We start from the raw sequence: 23,052 nt of genomic DNA on the forward strand, positions 1-23,052 counted from the left end.
CCAGTCTCGTACCAAATGTTATTGCTCAAAACAAGAAGAATATTACCTCAGATTTCTTGTTAAGTCAGAGGTAACATTTGTGTAAGAAACTCAGTCACTATGTAAGGTAAAGGTAGTACAAATTGTCTTTTGAATAAAAAGAGGTAAGTCACTGTCCAAGGTGAGTTTTCTAAAATAAGGGTAGTTATGGTAGTCTTGTATTATAGCTTTATGTCAGAATGTGTCCAGCCATCTGTGATTAAATCACATTACATCCAATTATCATGAAATTGAGCTGCTTCTTCGTGATGGCCAATGACTCATTAGAATCTGTAATAAATCTGTAAATAAATAAAACCGACATAGCAGTCTGTTATAACCTATACCCATATACCACATCATCAATATTCCTTGAAAAAGTAAACTCAAAATTGGCAAAATCAGTTGCCACATTTCTAAAGGCCTAGACAGAGCATAATTGCACCGCACCTATTGTCTATCATCAACCTTTGCTTTTAAATTTTCTCAAGTAGATTATTATTATTTCATCACAAATGTGTAGAGAAGGAAGGGTGAGCCACAAATTGTACAGGGAATCTGATGCAAAATCGAACATTATCATTAAGATAAGAGATTCAATATAATGATTGTCTCAGAATTTAAAACAAAGGGAATATTTAAGAGAGAAAATACAAATGACCAAGTCATTATTATAAAATAGTCAAAAGAAGGGAGAAACGCAGCAACCTCAGAGGGAACAAGAGATTGACCTACAGAGGCATAAAAGAACTGGTGTGATGTGGTAAATTATAGATGCTCAAATAGTTGTCCCCGACTTTGGAAAATGGGATTCTTTGTTTATTAGTTTGAATTTATTTTTCCAACATGGCTTAAGATGATCATTTTGGTAATGGGGAGACTCTTTAAGACTCAGAGCACAGGGAAATTCTGAGTTGTTAAGACGGGATGAATTGTCGAACTTGATGGTAAACGGTGTCAAAGTAAAGATGATATTTGTAACCAGGTCCAGCTTTGATTTAATTTCTGTCTACCAATCTTAGTAGGGGACAATATTTGAACATAACCCACATCTTGTTGATCACACCTGCAACAGAATGAATAGCTTTTAAACAAGAGACTGGGGAATTGGAACTGAGTCTACTAGATTCCAAGAAGGTTTTTGTTTTTATGATAAATACATGGAAGGTGGACTACATGGACCTGTTCTCTGTTGATCCTGTAATTGGCAATTTATTGCAAGATGTTGCATCATTTTGCAAAGGTTGATATAAGTGGGAGGCTTCATGGAAATTCAGAGCAAAACAGGGGGTTGAGGAGGATAGGAGACGAAGAAGATAGGGAGCTTATGTCTATCTAAATTATTTTCAGAGAGACCAGGGGCAGCAGGATAAATGGCAACTGCACTACCTAGGCTAGTCACAAAGGTGCTTTCAACTCGTATTGCCCACCTCAAATGGCCAGCTGCCAAATGACCACAAATAAATTCAAGAGAAAGGCTGATGAGAGGCAACACATAAGATCAACACATTACAGTGTAAACAAAGCAAAGTTCATTCTGCAGGCATTGTGACCCTTCACAAAGGCTTCTTCAGGCCAAAGGTAAGATGACCAGAATCATGCGATAGTTTGTAGAATCCAGCAAATAGAAAGGCTGATGTTATTGTAACACGCCCCTGTTAGTGGACATAGTCTCCTCACATGAGGCCTAAAGCCAGTAATGAGTACCCTTAGATCCAAGGTCCAGTCAAAATGTACGTCGACTCTAATGGTGAAGAAATAAGTCTTATGGCAATGTTCAGCCTCCAGTGTAATTCGATATGGTACCTGTGTCAATCCGCATGTGTGGACGGAGCGGCCCGTGTCCGGTAGCAGCAGCAGTATTTGTTGATCTTACGTATTGCTTCTCTTCAGCCTTTCTCTTCTATCTAAATTAAGGATAAAATCTGTGAGATTTAAGTAATTTCTTACTCGTTGTTATTCTTGAAATTAAAATAGGCTGAATGATAGACCCTATTTATTCAGCTATGCCATTGTACTTTTGGAGGCAAAGAATTTATTGCCACCAAAACATCCCGCTTCCTCTTTCTTTCCCATACTCTCCTGTTTCAAAGTCATCCTGTGCCCTGGGCACCCCCATTTTGTGCTGACTGGTACTGGTGGTAACTGACATTGACTGTCCCTTGGTTCTGCATAACCAGTCCCAGGGCTAGTGCTATGGTGAAAACACAGGGAAAACACACACATCTTAGGGTACACTATGTGTTAGGGTACCCCTATGATTGGCATGACCTACCCTATAAGTCCCTAGTACATAATAGGGTAGGGGAATTAAAACTACCTTTAGGTCCCTCATATATTATACAGCATGATAGGTTAGAGGCCAGCAGCCCTTTCTGCACTGGATGTGTGCACTGCTGAGAGACTGAGGGGATTTTAAAAGCAGTCCTCCTCTGCAGCACTGCTTCTAAAATAAAATTGTTCCCAAATCAACTTTGGTGGCAGGGACACTTAAAAAGAGATAATTTACATTATTCCTGCATATTAGGTACACCCAGGGTCTCCCTTAGGTGTCACAGGGGTCGGGGGGCAGGCGAGGATCATGTAATTATAAGCAGGTTCTTTATAAAAGATGTTTTAAATGCCCTGGGGATAGAGAAATTGCGCATTTTAGTTAAGTGCTCCCCAAAATCGACTTTTGTGCTAGGAGCACTGTGGAGTGAGGATCCACATTATTTTTGCATATTCAGGACCCCTAAAGTCTCCCCTAGGTGCCCCAGGTGTGGGGAGTCATGCAGCGATAATCAGGGTCCTTATAAAGGATGTTTTATAGGCCCTAGTGTTGGAGAAATTGGACATTTCATTTTTCCCATAGTAGCTTCCCAGCCACATAGGTTAACATTGCAATAGTTTATGAACTCATAACTATCACCAGGGACTGCTAAAAATATCATTTAAGGGCTTAGGAGAATGGTATTGATAAATCCAACAATATGCTATTGTTGAATTTATCTTGAAATATAGAGAAAATAAGTTATAAGAGTTTCTTGTCTGCAAGCCAAAATGCAGCCTTCCTGTGGTCTCCCCTGATTGGTCAGAGTTAAAAGATTAACCAGGCTGCTTGATGAAGTGATAAGTGGCACCCGGGCAGAGAGGCTATTTGGTAGGAGATGGTTCTGTTACACAGGAATGACAGAGCAGGGGGAAGGGATTGTAAAGCAGCAGCTTCAAATGAAGAAGGGGATGGGCAGAGAAAGCCAGGTCAATCTACCCACATCCCCTCTGAACCCAGCCAGATGGCTGGCTTAAGGGAGGAATTTGCAAATGTCATGGGGAGTAGAGCTATGGAAATGAGCCATACTGGAGGTTGATTTCGCTAGTTATTGCTCCTCTGCTGACACTTCAGCCATATTGAATTTAGGAGGATTATTGCTTTCTGGGAGACCGTTATGCCACACTTCGGATAAAGTTGTCATGCTCTGGAGTGTTTCCCTGCACCACTTTGGACAGGAGTTCCCTCTTGCTTGACCCCAGAGAACATTGAGTAAGTATCTGAGAGGGGCAGAGCCTTTCATACCTGCTGCTTGAAACTAAGAGAAGAAGAAGGTTCCATGCTGGAAGTTTGATTTTCACCAACCAGGCCCTGCACTCTGACTGACTGCGCCTGCTGCAAAGTCTGGAACTGCAGCCCTGTAGACCTAACTTGTTACAAGAAGAATAAAGAGTGGACTCCCTGCAAGCTACAGGTTAACAGAGCTCACCTGGACCATCACCACAAGAATCCTCACCCTGGAGTGCATCCAGTTGTTTTGTAAGGGTTTTGTCCAAGTGGATTGTGGGAACTGAAGTCTCAACCTTTAGAGGACCATCTTGGAGATTCCAGACACTTTGATTGTGTTTTGGACACTTTGGGACCCCCAGAGGAACTTTAGGAAGTAGTTCCAGAAGTTCAGAGCAACTTTGGAAAAAAGTTCCAGAGGGGGGGCCGACTCAACCGCAAGAGACAAGCCAGTCACCTTCAACCTTGAGCTGATCCGCCCTGCTGGCTTGTCCCTCTGAAAAGCTCTGAAGGTCTGATTTCCATAGTTTGACTGGGAGCTCCATGAAAAGCCAGCCGGTGAGCCATCCCTGAACCCGGACTGGTGAAGAGCATTGAGGGAACCCGACAGAAAAGCTCCAGAAACGTTTCTAAGTCCAAAGGTAATACCTTGACCGAGGCCTGCTGCGAGAAGTAGACATGCAGGGCTCCATCGCGGTCAACCTGAAACATTGACTTTTTCCTGGTCTAGCGTGGCCAAATTTCACAAAGGTGCTCTATGTTTCTATGTGCTATATAGTGCTAAATCTTTACAAATTCATATCTAGTTTTTTTGTTTTGGTGCCATTCTAAAGATAAACATATTTTCTATTTTAATAAATTGGTGTTAGATTTGTTTTTTGTGTTGTGCCTTAATTATATACTGATTTGCTACTTTTAAATGCTTTGCATACCTATCTCTGAATTTAAACCTGCCTGCTTGCAGCCAAGCTACCAGGGGTTAAGCATGGGAATAATGTTCTGAGACCTATTCTGAGCCCCAGACTGTGGTAGTGGCATTATTGCCAGTGGTAGATAAATATTTACCACTACTAATAATCCACTTTCCCCCATTCCACCTACTTCTAATTTATTTCCATTAGAGGGTCACCTTCCCTGGACTGATTAATCAGGATTAGTGTGTAAATTTCAGCCCTGCTCCTCCAAGCTGACTACTATAAATTTTTGGCTGCCTTCACAAGGATGGGAGGCTCCTGTGTATTTACTGAAGAGCCTATTCAATTTCAGGTCTGGGGAGAAATCATATGATACCAATAATGGATACATTTCTCACAAAACAGACATCATTAAGACTCCAGTTCCAAAACAACGCCATGCTTTGGGGCACTGCCCAAGACACATTAAATGGCATGGGAGGTCTATTAAGAATAGTGCGCTTTGGTTTGGTCGCTGGTATCCGAGTGCATGCAGAGAGTGGAACGTCAACAAATGTGACTGTCTTGACATGTCCAAACTCAGTGATGTATGAGCAGGAGGCACACTAAAATCCTTTGTAGAACATAAAATGGAATAAGAACTACACAACGCGCAGTTTTACAGGTACCTGCAGCTGGAACTACTAAGCCATGGCTCCATTACTATAGTGGAGAATAGTCCCCTTGAGGTCAGGTTAACCTTAGAACTGGTGGGGAAATGGGGCATCTCCATGCTGTACCATCCCCTTACACTAAATGCACCTGATCCTATGATTTCACTGAGGGCCAGATGGCAGGAGGATGTTGGCGATTTAAACAATGATGGTTGAAGGGAGGCATGATAGAGCCCAGGAAGCTTGCCATCTCTGCAGGACTGCGGTTGATCCATCTTTATTACCTACAAAGAATGTACTTTACGCCAGATAGATTATGGAAATGGGGAATTGTCCCACCCCTGCATACACCGGGTGCAGTCAGGAATTATGTACTTTCCTGCACATTGCCTCGTCCTGCCCTGTGAACCAAAGATACTGGTGCAGAGTCGAAGGTGCCCTACGGCAGGTGCTGGGAGGTCTGACAGAGCTACATCCAAAGGTTTCTCTCTTGAGCATATTGGAGAATATGGGGTGCTCCAGATATGGCTGCACCTTTGTGGGCCTTGCCTGTATTGTGGTCAAAGGAGAGACCTTGTGCATAGGTGGCTTTCTCTGGAGCCCCCTTCTATTGAGCGAGTGGTGGAGGGATATGGACTTTTGTCCCATGATTGAGCAACAGTTATGCGAGGCACAAGGATGCCCGCACAAATTCAAAAAATTCTGTGGTGCCTGGCAAACTGGTCTAGGACAGATGCTGCCGACTAAACTACTGTGGGCAGGGGAGAGGGAGTTTGCTGAACCCATTGTTTCGCATCTTTCATGGTAAACAGCCTGTAGTGTGCGGCTGCTACTGCGCATACCATTACTTCGTAAGCGTTACTACGCTTGCGATGTTACATCGCGTAATTAGTACGCAAGTTGTTACATCGCAAGCGTTGTAACTACGCATGCATTGTAATGGTATGCTTTAGAAGAAAACGATCCATGTTGTTGTAAGGAAAGTGAGGCTGTTTCCTCACAACGACGTGTACCGTCCCTCGGAGACGACGTGAGGAAGGTCCCAGGAGGAGAGAGGAACCACCAGGAGAGTGAAGTAAGGGGGATGTAGTGTGTTTTTGGAGTGTAGGGGGTCATGCAGGGGGTACAGTTTAAGGGTTGAGTGTAGTGTTGTGGTGTTTGTGTAGTGTAGGGAGTCGTGCTGGGGTTAGTGTTTTAGGGTTAAGGGTAGTGTTAAGGGGTATATGTAGTGTTTAAGGTTTGAGTGTAGTTTTGTGGTGTATGTGTAGTGTGGGGGGTCGTACTGGGGTAGTGTTTTAGGGTTTAGGGTAATGTTGTGGTGTATGTGTAGAGTAGGGGGTCGTGCTGGGGGTAGTGTTTTAGGGTTTAGGGTAGTGTTGTGGTGTATGTGTAGAGTAGGGGGTCGTGCTGGGGGTAGTGTTTTAGGGTTTAGGGTAGTGTTGTGGTGTATGTGTAGTGTAGGTTAGTGTTTTAGGGTTTAGGGTAGTGTAGGTGGGTCATGCTGGGTAGTGTGGGAGTGTAGGGACAGGAGTGGGGCTTGTGGGGGGTCGTACTGGGGTAGAGTATTATGGTTTAGGGGTTTAGGGTAGTGTTTTGGTTTATATTTAGTGTAGGGGGTCGTGCTGGGAGTAGTGTATTAGGTTTCAGGGGAGAGTAGTTTTTGTAGAGTAGGGGTCGTGCTGGGGGTAGTGAGTTAGGGTTTAGGGAAGAGTAGTGGTGTGTAGTGTTAAAGGTTTCAGTGTAGTGTCGTCATGAATGTGTAGTGTAGGGGCATGTACGCATACTAGTGGAATGCGAAGTAATGGTCTGCGCATTAAAATTCATTTGTTATATTAATAATGCTTTTGCGAAGTTATGGTAAGCGTAGTAATATTGTGCGTACTAATGCCATTTGCTATGTAAAAATATCGCACTAAAAGCATGTGTAGTAATGGCATGCTATGTATCGTCATACATTCGGCAAACTGGTCTAGGACAGATGCTGACAACTAAACTACTGTGGGCAGGGGAGAGGAAGTTTGCTGAACCCATTGTTTTGCATCTTTCATTGAACGCTGGTCAGGAGGGCGGGATGGGTCTGGGACCAATAAATGCTGGATATATGACTGTAAAATGGTAAATTGATACTTGTATAGCGCACTACTCACCCGCAAGGGTCTCAAGGCGCTTGTACGAATACCGCTGTGGAACCCATCCTGGCTTTCCCTGTGAGGCGTCCACTCCTGGGAACCCCCAAGGTGGAGGCCAGGCATCCTTAGCGTAGTGGAGATTAAGCAAGCTATTGCCCAGAGTTGCAGAGTGGGACTCCATGATTGGAATGGCACCGAGGCAAGAATTATCAGGTCCGTGGAATTTTTTAGCCCAAGACCCGCCAAGGCGGGGAATTGAACCCTGGTCCCAGGCTAGACCTCTGCATCAGGGTCTGCCGCTCTAATCATTGAGCCACACTTCTCCACTGTTGCCACATATAACTCGCCCACATGTGACCGTACTTTGTTTACCAATGCTCCTTTTTGGTGTGGTTCAGCCCACCAGCATGCGGGACCACTGTTCTCAGTGGCGTGGAATGTTTTACTAAAATAATTTATAAATATTGGTTAAAAAAATGAATGATGTGGAATTAGTATGCCATGGAGCACAATTACTCAGTGAGTGTTCCCTTGGGGATGATTTGTGCTCGATATAAATGACCCTAATAATCAAATAAAGAACCAAAGCATTAGCAATGACACTTGGAACTGAGAGTAGTAGCACCACAGGCTGAGATAAAATTCATAAAGTGCATTTAAAGTTTGTACTGTGGATTGCAATGTGTTTTGTTAATTGGAATTTAATTGGAAAATGCATTTGCTGTGCTCCATCCCAGCTATCTGTCACCCAGTGTCTCCTTCCTACATGGCTTTCCTTCCATAACAGTTAATGCACTTCTTGTTAAAAGAAACATGTGGGAGTTTGAATGCAAGAAGCTTCTTTCATCAGTTTGCCTGCTGGGACCAGGTTGGAGTGAGCTGCCAAAATGGTGTTTCTTTTCTTTCTCCTGAGCTCCTCAGATGGATGCCTAAAGCGCCTGTAATGATGCTCTGCAGACAAAAGGTGTCCACTTCAATAACACTGCCAAGGATGACTGATTAGGAGCACTTGAAACCTCAGTAACAGTCAAAGAAATTTAGTTGCACACGAAAGGATCCCCATTTTGCACTCCTCCAGACAGGGAACAATATCTCAGTATGAAAGTTGGTCTATGTAGAGATGACACCACAGCCAGTCTTGATACAATGTTATGTTATGTGATGTTATGTTATGGTAAAATAATTGTAGCGAGCTCGTTTATCTGAAGGTGCCTTGGTGCTGGGCGCAGTGTAACAAAACCGGAAGACCAAATTACTTGTTAAAAAGCCACATTTTCAGCTCTTTTCTGAAACGGTAGGGGAGACCCTAATGTGCGGGGGAAGGTTGTTCCAATCAGAGACAGTCCCTGTTACAAAGCTCCGACCTCCCCAGATAGTCCTACGAAATCTGGGAACCACCAATTTCTTGGCACCAGAGGAGCGCAAAGGTCTACTGGGTACATACCTGTTCAAAGCATGTCTGAGTAGCTCGGGCCTATGCCCTGAAGGGCCTTGTGGGCTGTGCAAAGGGCCATGAATTTAATGCGACCTCTGCGACAATGTATTCAATCTATTTCCATGTACACCGACTGGAAGGGGGACACCCTGCTTCTTGCCAGAAAGCATAGGCAGTCTTGAGCTGTTGACAGCTACATTTTTTCAAAGAGAGAGAGAGAGAGAGTTAAGCACTGGGAGCTTAAAGTTTGTGGATTTATATAGCGTATATAGCGTGACTTATTACCCGTGAGGGTATCCAGGCACTGTCCATGGGCCACGAGGAGATTGAGGGGTTTGCCCAGGATCACATGATGTTGCGTCAACGCTAGACCCCCCCACCCCTCCTATAGAAGTTTTCGACTTTACTCCCCCAGTTCAAAGGGGCATCTAGTGCAGAATCACTTGAATGGCACTCTTAAGGTTTGTTTGGTTCATTTGGGTGCCCATGTGCTGCTCTGCACTTTTCAGACAGAGTGTATTATTGCCGTAGTGGTACCAGCCTAGGGGAACAATTATGGAGTGGTGGGCAAATGAAGGCTTACACACCCTCACTGACTGCTTGATCTATGTTCCTCTGTGGCAGTTCAGTGCTGCCACAGAGGAACATAGATCAAGCAGTCACGTGTTGAGGCAAGCGGTTCATGGTCAGCCTTGGCAGTGGTTGAGGGCCATCAGTCCTGGCTGCTTTGTAGAGGTTATTGGTAACTGTAGAGTGCCTGCTGTGTTACTAGGCCCTATGCCTCCAGGCCTACCCTCCTCTCTACATCTGGCAATGAGGAGGTTCAGCCCCCGCACTACCTCACCTGCTCCATGGCGATCCTGCAGGGAGACGGTGCACCGCTGATGCCCATGTTCGCCACTTACCTCCCTCTCTGTGCTGCTCATCTCCACCTGCTTCCCACTCTCTGTTCTGTCCTCTGCTGGCACAGCAGAGGGGTGTGCTCAGTTGGAGCACTCTGCTGGAGACTTGGTGAAAAGGTCACTCCTCCTCCTCTTTGGAGGTGAGGAAATCTACCAGCTCTTCGAGAGCATACCATCAAGAGGAGCTGACTATGACTAAGACATGGGAGTGTAGTGACAGACTTATGATTTTGAAGTAATTTACCAGCCAGGGGCCCATCACCAACTTTTTGTACTACCACCCTCACAAGGAAGGCCCGTATGTACATGAGGAAGATGAGTGGGCCAAGGACTTCATCAACCTGGTGATGCTGAACGCTTGCCCGGAGGCGATAACACTTGAAGAAATTCAAGCTGCCACAGGATCTGATGCATGTCTGGAAAAAGTGGTGGATGCCCTGTGTGACCACACCTGACACCATTTACTGGATGGGGTAGGGTGACAAGCATACTCTACCTTAGCTGTGCTGCAGTCCCCACAAGCTTTGCTGTACCATGGACAACTATTAATCAGAAGACACTGCATTGTGCTGACATGTATCCTGTGGAGCCGGATGATCAACCTACCCCACCAAGGGCATCAAGGGAGAGACAAGACCAAGGCACGAATGAGCAGGAGGGTGTGGTGTCCTGGCATGGGTGGAATGGTAGGCGATGCCATACACCATTTGCCAGATCTTTGGAGGGGGTATCACTCCGGCATCCATGCTAACAGAAGTCTTTCACCCCACCCCTAGACACATCTAAGCCTGGGCTTCGACAGCTCCCGGAACGGGTGGTCTGTGGTTGTCTTCATGGATGCCCACTCGAAGTGCCCGGTGGTCAAAGTAGTTGGCTCCACCTCTTTCAGAGCAGCCAGACCCATACTGGAGAAGTTCTTTGCTCTATTTGAGTTGCCAGATAAGGTCAAGACCAATATCGGGGTCCCGTTTCAAGGACAAGACTTTGGGGAAAATCTCATAGGCCTGGTGGTTATGTCAAAATTCCCCCCACAATAGTCCCAGACAAATGGGGAAGTCAAAAGGTTTAGGAGGATTCTCAACAAAATACTTTGGAATAAAACAGGGGTCAATCAAGAGAAAGACTTAGAGAATTGCCTCAATCACTACCTGATGGCGCACCGCTAAACAACCACACAGCATGACAGGGTGTGCACCTGTGGGCTTGATACTAAAATGTCCAGCCAGAGACAGCTTTCTCGCAAGCAGCACATTGTTCCTTTGGAGATTGACACCGATGGGCTGCAGAAGCACTGCTGGTTTACCAATATAAGAGTCGGCAAGAGTCGCCAAGCTAGGCAGCGCCATTTCTAAAAGTGGACGGCACAATGTTCATCAAAAACCGACATTCTGGCAACAACTTCTGAGCTCAGTTTGAGAGTGCCTTGGCAGGACACTGTTGTCAGAAGGGCCATGATCATGGCCACCTGGCAAGGTGAGACCATCACCTGGAATATCTCCTGGTTCAAGGAAGCGCTTTTCAAGTATGGGGTTACCAATTATTTCAAAGGTGAATGACTGTGGGTTTGAAGAACAGCTTCTAAATCAACATATCATAGAAGCATGAGTCAAACTTTTTATAGCTACCCCACTTCTCTAACTCGGAATGTTGAGTATTTTCTGTTTTGACTAATATCTAATTCCCCATGACACTGCAAAGGCAATGCTTTAATTCAGACTAACATAGAAATTGATTGGAAATAAGATGCAATTCCACACTATGGATGTTTTGAAGAGGCCAATGAAGAGTTCATGGTTCACTGTTGTTATCCCCTTCCGAGTCAAGATAGCCAGTATAAAGGCCGGCCTGTGAGACATAAGGCACCATTGTTCCAGAGGGGGACTTGCATGGTTAAAGAGCTGTTTTGCTTCAGATGTCTGTTGGTCGACATCCAATTCTGTCTTGATGCTATTAAGATAGAGTTACCTCCTCCTCTAAGTGGTGAATAGTGCACATAAATTACTTGTGGTCTCTACATGACAGTCTACTAGCGTATCTCAATAGCTACCCAATGAGGGTATTCCATATCAGATATGAAGTGATATGCCAGCTGTGATAAGTGTTGGCCAATATGGTATAGTTCCGTCTTCAGGAGGCATAAGACTCCTGAGGCAGTCGGGTATGCAATCTGGGCATGGTTAGCCTCTGTGTATCATTTTGTCAGGTATATTGTTTGATGAGAAAGTCTATGTGCCGGAGCTGAACTCACATTACAGGGATCTGCAATATGCTGAAGGCATATTTTTAACGTGCAGTCTCCACCATCTATACCATTTTTAAATGGCCCCATAATGATAATTATATTATGTTTTCCTTCAAAAAGTCTCTGTGTATTTGGCCACAAGCACTGCTGTTATTTTTAATCATTACGTGGCTATTGCTGCTAATGAGTAACATCAGATGTTGCATCTTGTTAGACAGCCATCGCAAACGGTATGCATCATAGTTTATCCGCTTCCACTAGTGACGTGTGTCTCCTGAAAGAGCTATGTCTGTGTGGACCTCAGGTGGTGAAATACTTTTTTTATTTGACTAAATTTGTAAGTTTGTTCACATTGAGGGACCAGATGCATAGGGTCCTCGTTTTAGACATCATCAGGTGTTGGAATTAATGTAGTGAAATTAAATAGAGATCCTAGCATTGGGTTTGAGTGTAGTGTTTAATAGTAGATTTGTATAGCAATAATATACTCCAGTTATATAAGGTGAGCTATGTAAGCACACTTAGGCATTAGTCTCTAACAACTTTATATAGGAGTGCTTCCCTTCATTTAGTCCAAGCGTCACCCCACAATTTAGAAATATATGGATCTAATCTGCTGGTGCTAGTTTCGATGGGAAACAACCTTTACAACACAGTCATTACATTGCACTACCTTTACATAGCAGTAATTATATTGCAACATCCTTTACATCGCATGTCATTACAATGCAGCCATTACATCGCATGTCACTACAACGTATGTCATTACAACGCATGTCACTACAACGCAGGCATTACATCGCAAGTCATTACAATGCATACCATTACAACGCATAGTACCCTTACACTATCCAACACTTACCCTACTGTTGCACTCACTGGAGTTAGAATAGTAATTTTTACCCCTACACTATCCAAAACTTACCCTACTGTTGCACTCAATGGAGTTAGAATAGTAATTATTACCCCTATACTTTCCAACACTTACCTTTAATGCAATGTAATGGTATGCATTGTAATGGTATGCATTGTAAAGGTATAATGCAATGTAATGGAATGCGTTGTAAAGGTAGTTTCTGAAAATGCGATGTAATGGCATGCGATGTAAGAGAATGCATTGTAAAGGATGCTGTGATGTAAAAACTGCATTGTAAAGGCATGCATTGCAAATGTATGCGTTGTAATGTCATACATTCTAGTTTCGGCACATCGATGGCTGGCACAGTAAGTGTAATACCAGGTTGAAACAGCTCCAGAGAATTGTTCAGGCATCCTGAATCTGTCTGAATAGATTGAGTATCAAGCTTTTAGGAGAGATCTAGATTTTCCTCTATCTTGGGAATCTCTGGGGGAGTGTCTGAGTCTCATCTGTAAAGGGCCAGCATCTGTCCTAGAGGTTTCCAGTGTGGGCTAAATATGATCCATATCATTTCCACTGTGTTGAGATGGCAACTTTTCCATTGTATGATGATCCAGCAACTCCACAAACATTTACAGGTCTTGAGGATCCTAGAAGTCTTGTGTTCTCCACTTGATCATAATCAGCATCATTGCCGGATCCAGAATGCTAAACTTAATTACATTATGGTTTAATATCAGTTGGAGAACAGGAAATTTGCTCCAGAGCATACTTGTTTCATATGAGAAGTTAGTGCCGAAAGACTGTCTGGAGTCCCTGTAAATACAGGAACTTTGATGATGAACTGTTTGGAGTATGTAAGTTGCATGTTGATTTAAGTGAAGGTAAATGATCATTGGTCTAGGGGGTTTACTGTTGGAGCTCCTTTTCGACTTCAGCCTGTGTGTCCTTAAGAATCTATAGGTTGGTGAAAGTCGACTTCTAGTACAGTGGGCAGAAAAGTCACTAATTCAGCAAGTCTGTATAGACTGACATTGTCCCTCCTTCATCTCTCTTCCAGATCTGTGATTTGCCTTTTTAGTTGCCATATATCTATGCCCCGGTCTGGTGTTTTATCACCACTTCTTTCTAAGGCCGAAAGACATTTTGCAGATTTGCTTTTTGAAGAGCAACAGGTGTGTATGCATCGACTTCAGTCCTTGTGATGTCTCCACTGATGACGATTTCACTGTACATATTGCAGCTTTAATGTCCTTAAGTTCATTCATAAGGGTATCCAGCATTATTGAGAACCAGACTCAGTCTGGAGGCATCTGATTGGATTTTTTCTTGTCACCTGTCAGTGCCTCTGAGAAAGAAATCTATTGGGTAGACTTGCACTTCGTTATTTATATTCTCCATATGTAAGTGTAGAAGGCATAGGTGCCATGCGATCAAAATCAAAATTCTGTATGGGGGACTGCAATATTGGATAGAAAAAAGCCAAACCCAATCTCACAGATGAGAGGTGCAGGTAATATGAACTATACCTTTAATGGTGCAGTGCTCATATACTGCTACTAGATTAAAGTTCACCATTAAGAAATCAGCTTTATTAGGAATCAGAGATGGAAGGCACCCATTCGTCTCAAGGATATCACTCCTAAGTTGCTCGCCCAAACAAAAATGTCTGCCATCTACAGGACTCTGGTGCTCAGAGCAAGTAAGGAAAGACAATGGCACTGTCAGTGCATTAAATGCTGACAGGAATCTTTGTAGCACAGAGTTGACAGCAACGGTGGAGAGTTTGGTTTTTAGCACTGCCAATAATCAAAGAGAGGCAGGAGGGCTGGCTTGCCATGGTATGTGTATCAGCAGCACCAGTACCCTCTAAGCAGTCCCAAATGGGCCATTTTTTCAAAAGCACAGGTGGAGCCCAGCTTTGAGACCCCAGTATATCAAAGAACCGTGAGTGCCAACTGCCCAGCAGCTGAAATGCACTGAATGCAGATAAAGATGAGTGGTTCAATGCAGAACCACTCAAAGGTCAACCATCTACTCTCACGACCAGATTACGCCCTTTCCTCCTCTTCTTACTACAAGCTCCCCATGTTGCTGCTCAAGCACAAGTCGACTCAATGAACCTCCTATGACTAGGATTAGGCATTGTCAAATCTGTGGCTTTGTTCTGGACAGAAGGCTTAACTACGCAGCCATATCAACTTGATGGCAACAAGTGCTAACTTTCAACTGAAACTCATCCGGGGGATAAAACCCTTCATGTACATGGAGTCATCAACGGGATGGTGCTCACCGGATTTTTTTGTGGAATTGCTGTCCATATTGGTATTCCTACAAGACACGTAGCCCTGATCAAAGCCTACTTGCATGCTGCAGGTGGCCTGGCCTCATGGGCCAACATGACCAACCACATCTACCCCATTTTGTCTTCCTTAACTTGGCTGACCATTAACAATAATTTCACACAAAAAGTTGCTTGCTTAGTCCACAAACTTTTACACTCTGATCAATCGCAGTGTCTGGCTCATTAAGTGAAATTTTATGGTGGATCTAGTCAACACTGAAGTACTGATTCAATTCTTCTTGAAGTCCCTGCATTCAAGAAACAATTGACAATAGAACAATCTTTTTCTGACTGTCGGACAAGAATATGGAGTTCTAACCTCCCAGGAATCCAGACCTTAGCTTTTCTTATTTCTAAAAAACAAGTCAGGAGATTTTTCCTCAACAACTTCTTTTCTGACTCCACACCTACTTACTTGTACACCAAGATGCCTGTCTGAAGGACTTTCCTCAGGCCTGAACCACTGAGTCGCATTTGTTTGTTTACTTTATGATCTGAATATTCGTTTTTGCATTTATATGTTGTTTCTCTTCTCTTTCTTCTCCTTTGATGATTCCCAGATGCATGTTTATTTCCTTTCCCTGAACTTCTAAATTGTTACTTTCGAGGTCCTCCCTCATAAAGCTCTTTTTCATCTCATTATTGTCTAATCATTATATAATGTGTCTAGTCTTATATGGAAATATCTCAGATGCTCCAGGGCATATTCTGCCCTATATAAAACATTAAGTTAAATTGGTAAACAAATAACAGTATATGTATGTGTCACATAAAATTTCATATCATAATAATTTTGTAGTTGAGTCACTTCATGTGTCATGCTATCATCCACCCACTTTTAAATGTATCTGAAAGCGGGCAACCATGTGTAATATCTTTTTCCACTTCAGGCAGAGAGCGTGCACCACATGGCATGGGGTAGTGCAGGGATTCCCCAGACACTGCCCAAGTGTCTGGGGTATGAACTGCCAATGGGGAGCTGAAACAAAGGGGTTATGGGTCCCTTGCCTGCCTCCCTTTTCTCCAGTCGCAGCCGCCATGACTCGTGGGTAGGGGGCAAGGGGTCGCGCGGGGAGGAGGTCACTTGGGGGAGGTTTAATTTAAAATAAAAAACTTACCTTCGCCAGCCCGGTACTGAGTCGTCAGTCCCGCATCGTCCTCTGCAACAGGAAGCAGGCAGCTTCCCTCACCTCACCTGCACTAAGCCAATCACAACGCTGCAATGGCAGTGTTGTGATTGGCTGGGATGCTGACCACACAGGCATCTATGGGGAGGCCCTTTTCTCCATTTAGGCTGCATTCAGCCTACATGGAGAAAAAGGAGAGTGTGCATGACTGGTTTGGTTGGCCCCAGAGGGCCGACCAAACAGTCAGGGCCCACAGCTTTGGGCTCGCCACTTCTCCTCTACCTCAAGCAGGTCTGGAACCAACCAAACCCTTCTGCTTTCTCGCAGTGTGAGAAGCAGAAACATAAAATGGTATTTATAATACCGTTTTATGTTTCTGTTTCTCGCACTGCGAGAAAGCAGTGAGACAGCGCTCCTCCGCCCACATGGAGGAGCCGCCCCTGCTGGTCTCATGAAGTGATAGTGAGAACACCTGGACATCCTGAGTTCGGGGATGAATACATGGTTGGCATATTGATATTTCTGAGGTTGTGAGACTCATAGCCACCACACCACCATCCTGTGAATGCCAGAATTGATTTGTGAGCACCACTGCCTGTTCCTGCCATGGACTTTGCCTCGATGAAAGAACTGCAAAAAGTCTGGTACCAGAAATCCGACCCATATCTATAAATCTGTGCATAGCAGTAGAATTATGCAATAGTCTCCTACTAACAAAATGAAAAGATGCCTTCATGAACAGGGAATGTAATGATATGAAGTGAGCATGCTATTAAATTATAGTAATCCTCTGCTGTGAATTTTATAAGTTATGTGCGTTGAATAATGTGCAGGTTGCTTGCAGTGATATTAGGTTGTCATAGAAATGGGAAGGACGTCTCTGAAAGAACTTGTGGCAGAGCAATTTCAATGTTTACCTTGATAAGGTTATTTATTATACCAACACTATGCAACATTTTAAAATTACCCTCATGACCACTGAATGACTGCTCTTATTTTCCCACTGGAAAGTGGCTCGTGTTATATCTCACACTTTCAATACATTTCCAAACTGTGTCATCATTTTGTTACTTTGTTGAGGGGTTACCAGTGTGTTCACCTGTGCCATTTGGTAGGGCTTTTTGTACATGCAAGCAACTTCCAAGGCGAGCCCCTGTTTATCTGAGTACAATATGTGTAATGTTGGATTGAAATAAAACAAACAATCTAGATCTATATGGATTTTTTTTTGTATGTTTTATATAGCGCAAACTTGACCCGAAGGTATCAGAGCGCTTTACATGTTCACCAGTTGCATTACAGATGGACACATTAATTTTGTTGGGTACGTTAAGATTAAGGGGCCTGTTACGATGTCGGTAGGTAACCCTCTGACCCCTCATCGGAGGCTTACGACCGACAAGGTTGGTTTACAATCCAACCGCCAAATTACAATGTCAGCAGCCTGAGTGTAAACTGGCTGGTCAATCCGACTGACCTCCGACAAGTGAGAAGGACTGAACATGCATCTCTCCAAACCAGAACCAAACCGACTCAAAGGGCTTGTCTGCTTGCCTCCTGTTTGAAGTCTCAGGGACATCAAAGACTTCCAAACATCCACCTACAACACCTGTACTCTGCTATCTGAGAGTCTTGCCCTGCCAAGTGGTGCCAATCCAGTCCTGGGCCCATGGTGAGTAATGAGTGCAGGGGCTGCCAAAATCCACGCATTGCCATCGTTGCACCGCTTGGAACTGGTGGATCTGTTTCAACGATGGCATATAAAAGCTGCTGCGAGGAACGAGTACAGTGCTTGGCCGTCAGCACAGCGCATCATCTACAGCTAAAATGTATCTCCGCGTTTGTGCAACTCAGAACCGACGCATTGCCTACATTCAAAGGATCTATGACAACGCATCGCTTCCTCTGTTCCACGCATCAGATCTTCATCGACAACACAAACAAGGTACTTTACAATGGGACAAGGTTCGTCCCAGTATCCAACCCTCGCTCCATCACAATCGGCCTGAACTTTTGGATTTGACCTGGTCTAATGCGAGCAGATAGCTTGGTTGGGTCTTTATGCTTTTAAGCGCTACATTTCAGTTTTATCTTTAAAAATTCATAATTCTAGTTATGGTTATTGGATTTTTGTCGTTTTGATTTTGTTTTGTTCAATAAATTAAGCTCTATTGCTCTAACCAGGTGTGGTATCTTTTTGTGTGGTGTTTGCACTGTTTTACTGTTTGAAGTGTTGCACAAATCATTTACACATTGCCTCTTAAATTAAGCCTGACTGCCCTGTGCCAAGCTACCAGAGGGTGAGCACCGGTTAATTTAAGGTGTGTGTCTGACTTACCCTGACTAGGCTTGTGGGTCCTGCTTGGACAAGAAGCATACCTCTGCTTACCAGAAACCCAATGTCTAACACTGTGCTATTTGCAATAAATGATTCATGGAATAGGTAGCTCTTGTTAAGTATTTAGGAGTATGCATCACTGTACCACATATCCTGGCAAACTTCGTTGAAAAGTAGCAGGAACTTTGATTCTGTCCCATTAATTGCTGAAAGCCCTTCAATAATTGACAAAAAAATAAATTACTGTGGGTGAAAGAGGGGGAGGTCAGAGCGAAATGTCAGAAGAACATGACTTTATGTCAGTTTCATTCTGCTAACCAACTTGTAGAGTATGCTGATTACATTTGGCTACATGTTTGGGACAAACTACAATGATTTCAAAATCCTTATTTCACTCTGCTGTTGTTATGCAAATACATTGTTTTTCACAGTTCACAGAAATAGAAGCATTCCCTTGAATTGTAGATTTCATACATTATGCTACACTCAGATGCATTTCCACCACCCAAGACAATTATTCTATATGTAAGACAATGCATTTAGATAATGAAAAACTCAAAACACATTGCTCGGCTTCTTCATGGCTCCTTGTTGATTCAACATTCTCTTCATGAAAGGTAAACAGACTGATAAAATTCTGCTGAAATCACTGCCAATTGCTAGCTGAAACAATCAGAAAGCAGATGAAAAATTGTTTAATTCTATAGACAAATGTACTTATTTTTTGTTCAGATATCCTTATTAGAGATTAATTATAAAACAAAAGTCTCTCCAACTAACAGCAGAAAAGCACCAGTACACTTCACAGTCTGAACAAAATAATTGGACATTTCTGTTTCTTTCTACAGACAACCAGGTAGCATGATCCTGTGTTTGGCTAACTGTTCTCTTTCCACATTTTAACAAAAATCATCTTTCCCCTGCTAACAACACCGAAATTATTGTCTACTTTGAAAGGCATATATAGGGGTCAACATGCATTACCACACGAAAAAGCCAACTTGGAGATCTGATGACATCTTCAAACCAGTTGGCGGCTTTTGGCCCGTGGTATATGATGTAATCAGAACCAAGAAGCCAGCGCCAAGACGCCTGTGAGCAATCACGCGCTTTAGAACATTTAAATCTAATCAAATCAAATCCCTTTAGTGTTATTGTTACCCATTATATAGACTTCATGTAAAAATTGCTAATAATAAATATTTCTTTTTTACGCAAGGAGGTAGAAGGCACAAATCTGGCTGGTTCCCAAGGAGAGGACAGAAATCCTAAGAGACTGAGCAAGAATTCTAATGGCACCAAGTCAAACCCGTTCAACCAGGGGGTAAGATACAAGTTTATATATAATACTAATAAGATGTTTCATTTGTCCTTTGTTTGAGCTTTGCATTAACATGTTAACTGTACTATACAATAGCCATCTAAAGTAAGAATGACACATTTGAAGCTGGTGACTATTTAATTTTCGTACCAGAACTTAAAATGATATATGTGTTGTTATACAAATTTTAGGATGTATTATTTTTATCTTGTGCAATTCCTTGTTTTGTAAGATGTCAACTGGAAATCGTCTACTGAGATTTAAGAAGGTTTTCAGATTGTGCTTGAGTGAAGCCATAAAAAGTGATGCTATCCAAAATATTTGACATTAATACATGACTTTTAGAGAAATTAAACTTAACAACATTGATTGGTCATCTTAAGCAATCTAGATGTCAGTAGGCCAACTTAAAACAAAAATGCACCATTTCAAGTAGTAGAACAATGTACATCTCATTGCAATACCTATTTATAGCACAATAGCTTAGGCTACAACATTTACCTGTACACTGGACATTTCAAGTAGCAGGACAATGTACATCATAGTGCAATACTTATTCCAAGAACTGTAAAATGGCCACCAGCTTCTGCCCGCACTTGAGTAGTGAATTACAGGACTTTTGTCTGCTAAAAATATAATAGTACTACAATCATCAATGATTGAAGTAACAGTTTATACTAATCACATATCTAATACACTACTCCCTCCCATTCCCACCCCCCTAGCTTCCAATCATCTACTAGCCCATACATAAGATTATACTGTTGGTCGCAACCACGCGTCTCCTGCTCTGCAATATGATACGAATGGCCACTTTTCTTCTGGTGTCCAGTCCATTCACCTCTTCCTATACAACCACTCTACTGTACTGACTTATTTATTCAGCTAGTTCAGATTGGTTGCCTTCAGGAGGATCCAGCATCGCTTGCATCATAGCATCCCAGGAAAGCAGGTCTTCAGCCACCCTCTCGTCCCGCCGGGTTCTCCTCATATGCGCCTATGATACCCCGGCCCATTCTAGCAGGTCTTTCTTCTAAAAATAAATTAGTGTCCTGCTGCGAGGGGGGTCTAGTATTCAGCCAAGCAAATTGCAATGCGTCTCCCAGCTACAGTGAGTCTCAGGACTGTGAATCGCCTACTTAATTTTTTCTTTGGGTTGTTAGGGAGCAGGCCCAGCATGCACTGTTTAATCTGTGGCACATTCTGCCCCATCACAGGTTTGATTTGGTGTAATATCTCCACCCAGTAGGACGTAATCAATGACAAGTGCCATAAAACATGAAGGAAATCTGCCACAGTAGCACTGCATCCAGTGCAGTTCTGATCCCTCATGGGGCATATTATTTGCAGTCTCTTGAGGGAGATATAAGCCATGTGTACTATGTTGTATTGTATCAGTTTGAATCTAGCACTGACCAACACTTTGTATGCTAGTGCATGTATTTTAAGCCAGTCTTTGGGTGTAATAGGTACACCTCTTACATGCTGCCAGCTTTCTTCTATTGGCAGCGTCGCTGGTTGGATATCTGCACGCAGCATGCAATATATGTGTGTTATGAACCTATGTCCACTGACATGGATAGTATAGTCATCAATGTCTGTGTGGGTTCAGGGGCCACAGAGGATAACAGCTATAGCTGGCGAGCCATGGCCGCAATTATGGCCTATTGGAGAACTATCCTCTACCCAGATCAAATGTCTCAATAGCATCTTGCATGGTGATGAAGCGGCTCGCCGATAAAGATCGGACAACATTATACAACCCCTCATCTGCCATTTATCAACTGCCATTGTCCAGGCTATTTGCTAAAATGGGCACACTATCTACAAATGCAAGTCTGGAGCATATGGCGCCCGCCCAATCACTCGTAGCACGACTCTCTCCCAGAGCAGGCCTAATAGTCTGATCAGGTGTGTGAATGGTGTTAGATATGGCCCTTCCCCATATTAACAGTGTTCTGAGTTGACAACTGTCGTGTGTGACCTCTAGTAGCGATCATTCCCAGTTTGCCTCCCCAGCCAGCCAGTGTATAGCATGTTGGAAGTGTGCCGCTAGATAGTATAATTCCAAATCAGGGACCTCCAACATGCCCTTGTCCTTGTCCGATTCCCTCTTAAAGGTATTAAGTCCTATTCTGCATCTTTTGCCAGCCCAAACAAGCTCTACCAACAAACAGTCCAGTTCCCGCACCACCCGCCTCGGATCTCATACATGGGTCCCTGCAGAATGTCCAATCATCTAGGCAGTAACACCATTTTATTGAGTGCTATCTTTCCCATCAGAGACAGTTTCAACGTATTCCAGAATGCAATTGAGGAGCGCTGGTTACATATCATGCGACCCAGGTTCAAATCATATGTCTGCTGCTCATCATGCGTGAGATATATTTCAAGGTATTTAACACAGTCTATCTTCCATGGAAGTCCCGATTCCGGCAGTTGGTCCATAGGCAAAGTCTCAACTGTCCCAGTGGGAAGAGGGCCGACTTAGCGCTGTTAACTTGGAGCCCCTAGAATTCCCAGAATTCCGGCATAACATTAAGCGGAATCAGGCCAGATATGTTGAGCTGGCATAAGTAAATCATGGCATCATCTGTATACGTTGACACTACATGCATTGTGTGGCCAACATGTATGCCCAACTAATGCAGGGTCTGCCATTGACATGCTAGTGGTTCCTCTGCGAGAGCGAAGAATAAGGTTAAGGGGGACAGTGGGCACCCGCCATGAGCTCCTCTGCAATAAGATCTCACCAGAGACACACAGTCGGGTTCACACTCTCGCTTTTGTGCTTCCATAGAACAGTTCAACACAGTTGATATAATTTTGTCCCAGGCACATCTTGTCTAACACCTGCCAGACATAGTGCCACCCAGCACTCTGAGTCGAAGCAGCTCCAACCGGGGCTCTTCACTGGTAGTAGTGCACACCTCAGTTCATCCCATTCAAGTACCCACACCCATACCGTCCCCCGGGACAGGGCCCCTGGTACTTTCCATCACTCAGGGCCCAGCTACTCAGATTACTGGGCCTGCCATTCTGGCCACCTGGGATTGCCCACATGGTGACCAACATTTGTCTGCGCTCTTCAGGAGGAGTGCCAATGCGGTGTCCAATGAGCCTAATGCCCACCACCTCCTCCTAATCTAACTGGGCCTCCTTCACCTTCAACTGTTCTTGGTCCCCAGACTCCGCAGTACCGCTAGCCTCCACGGCCGCTGTCAAATCTTCA

At 43.7% G+C, this 23,052-nt stretch overlaps 1 protein-coding gene across 1 annotated transcript in view; it reads left to right on the forward strand.

Moving 5' to 3' along the window:
- The window catches only part of DLG2 (discs large MAGUK scaffold protein 2), a 4,361,751-nt gene that overhangs the window by 931,580 nt on the left and 3,407,119 nt on the right, over positions 1 to 23,052 (forward strand). Inside the window, exon 4 of the mRNA XM_085623221.1 lies at positions 19,719 to 19,823. Coding sequence (XP_085479347.1) covers positions 19,719 to 19,823 — 105 coding nt within the window. The remainder of the gene's footprint in view (positions 1 to 19,718; positions 19,824 to 23,052) is intronic.

This window comes from Triturus cristatus, chromosome 8, assembly GCF_964204655.1.
Source record: "Triturus cristatus chromosome 8, aTriCri1.1, whole genome shotgun sequence".
NCBI lineage: Eukaryota > Metazoa > Chordata > Amphibia > Caudata > Salamandridae > Triturus > Triturus cristatus.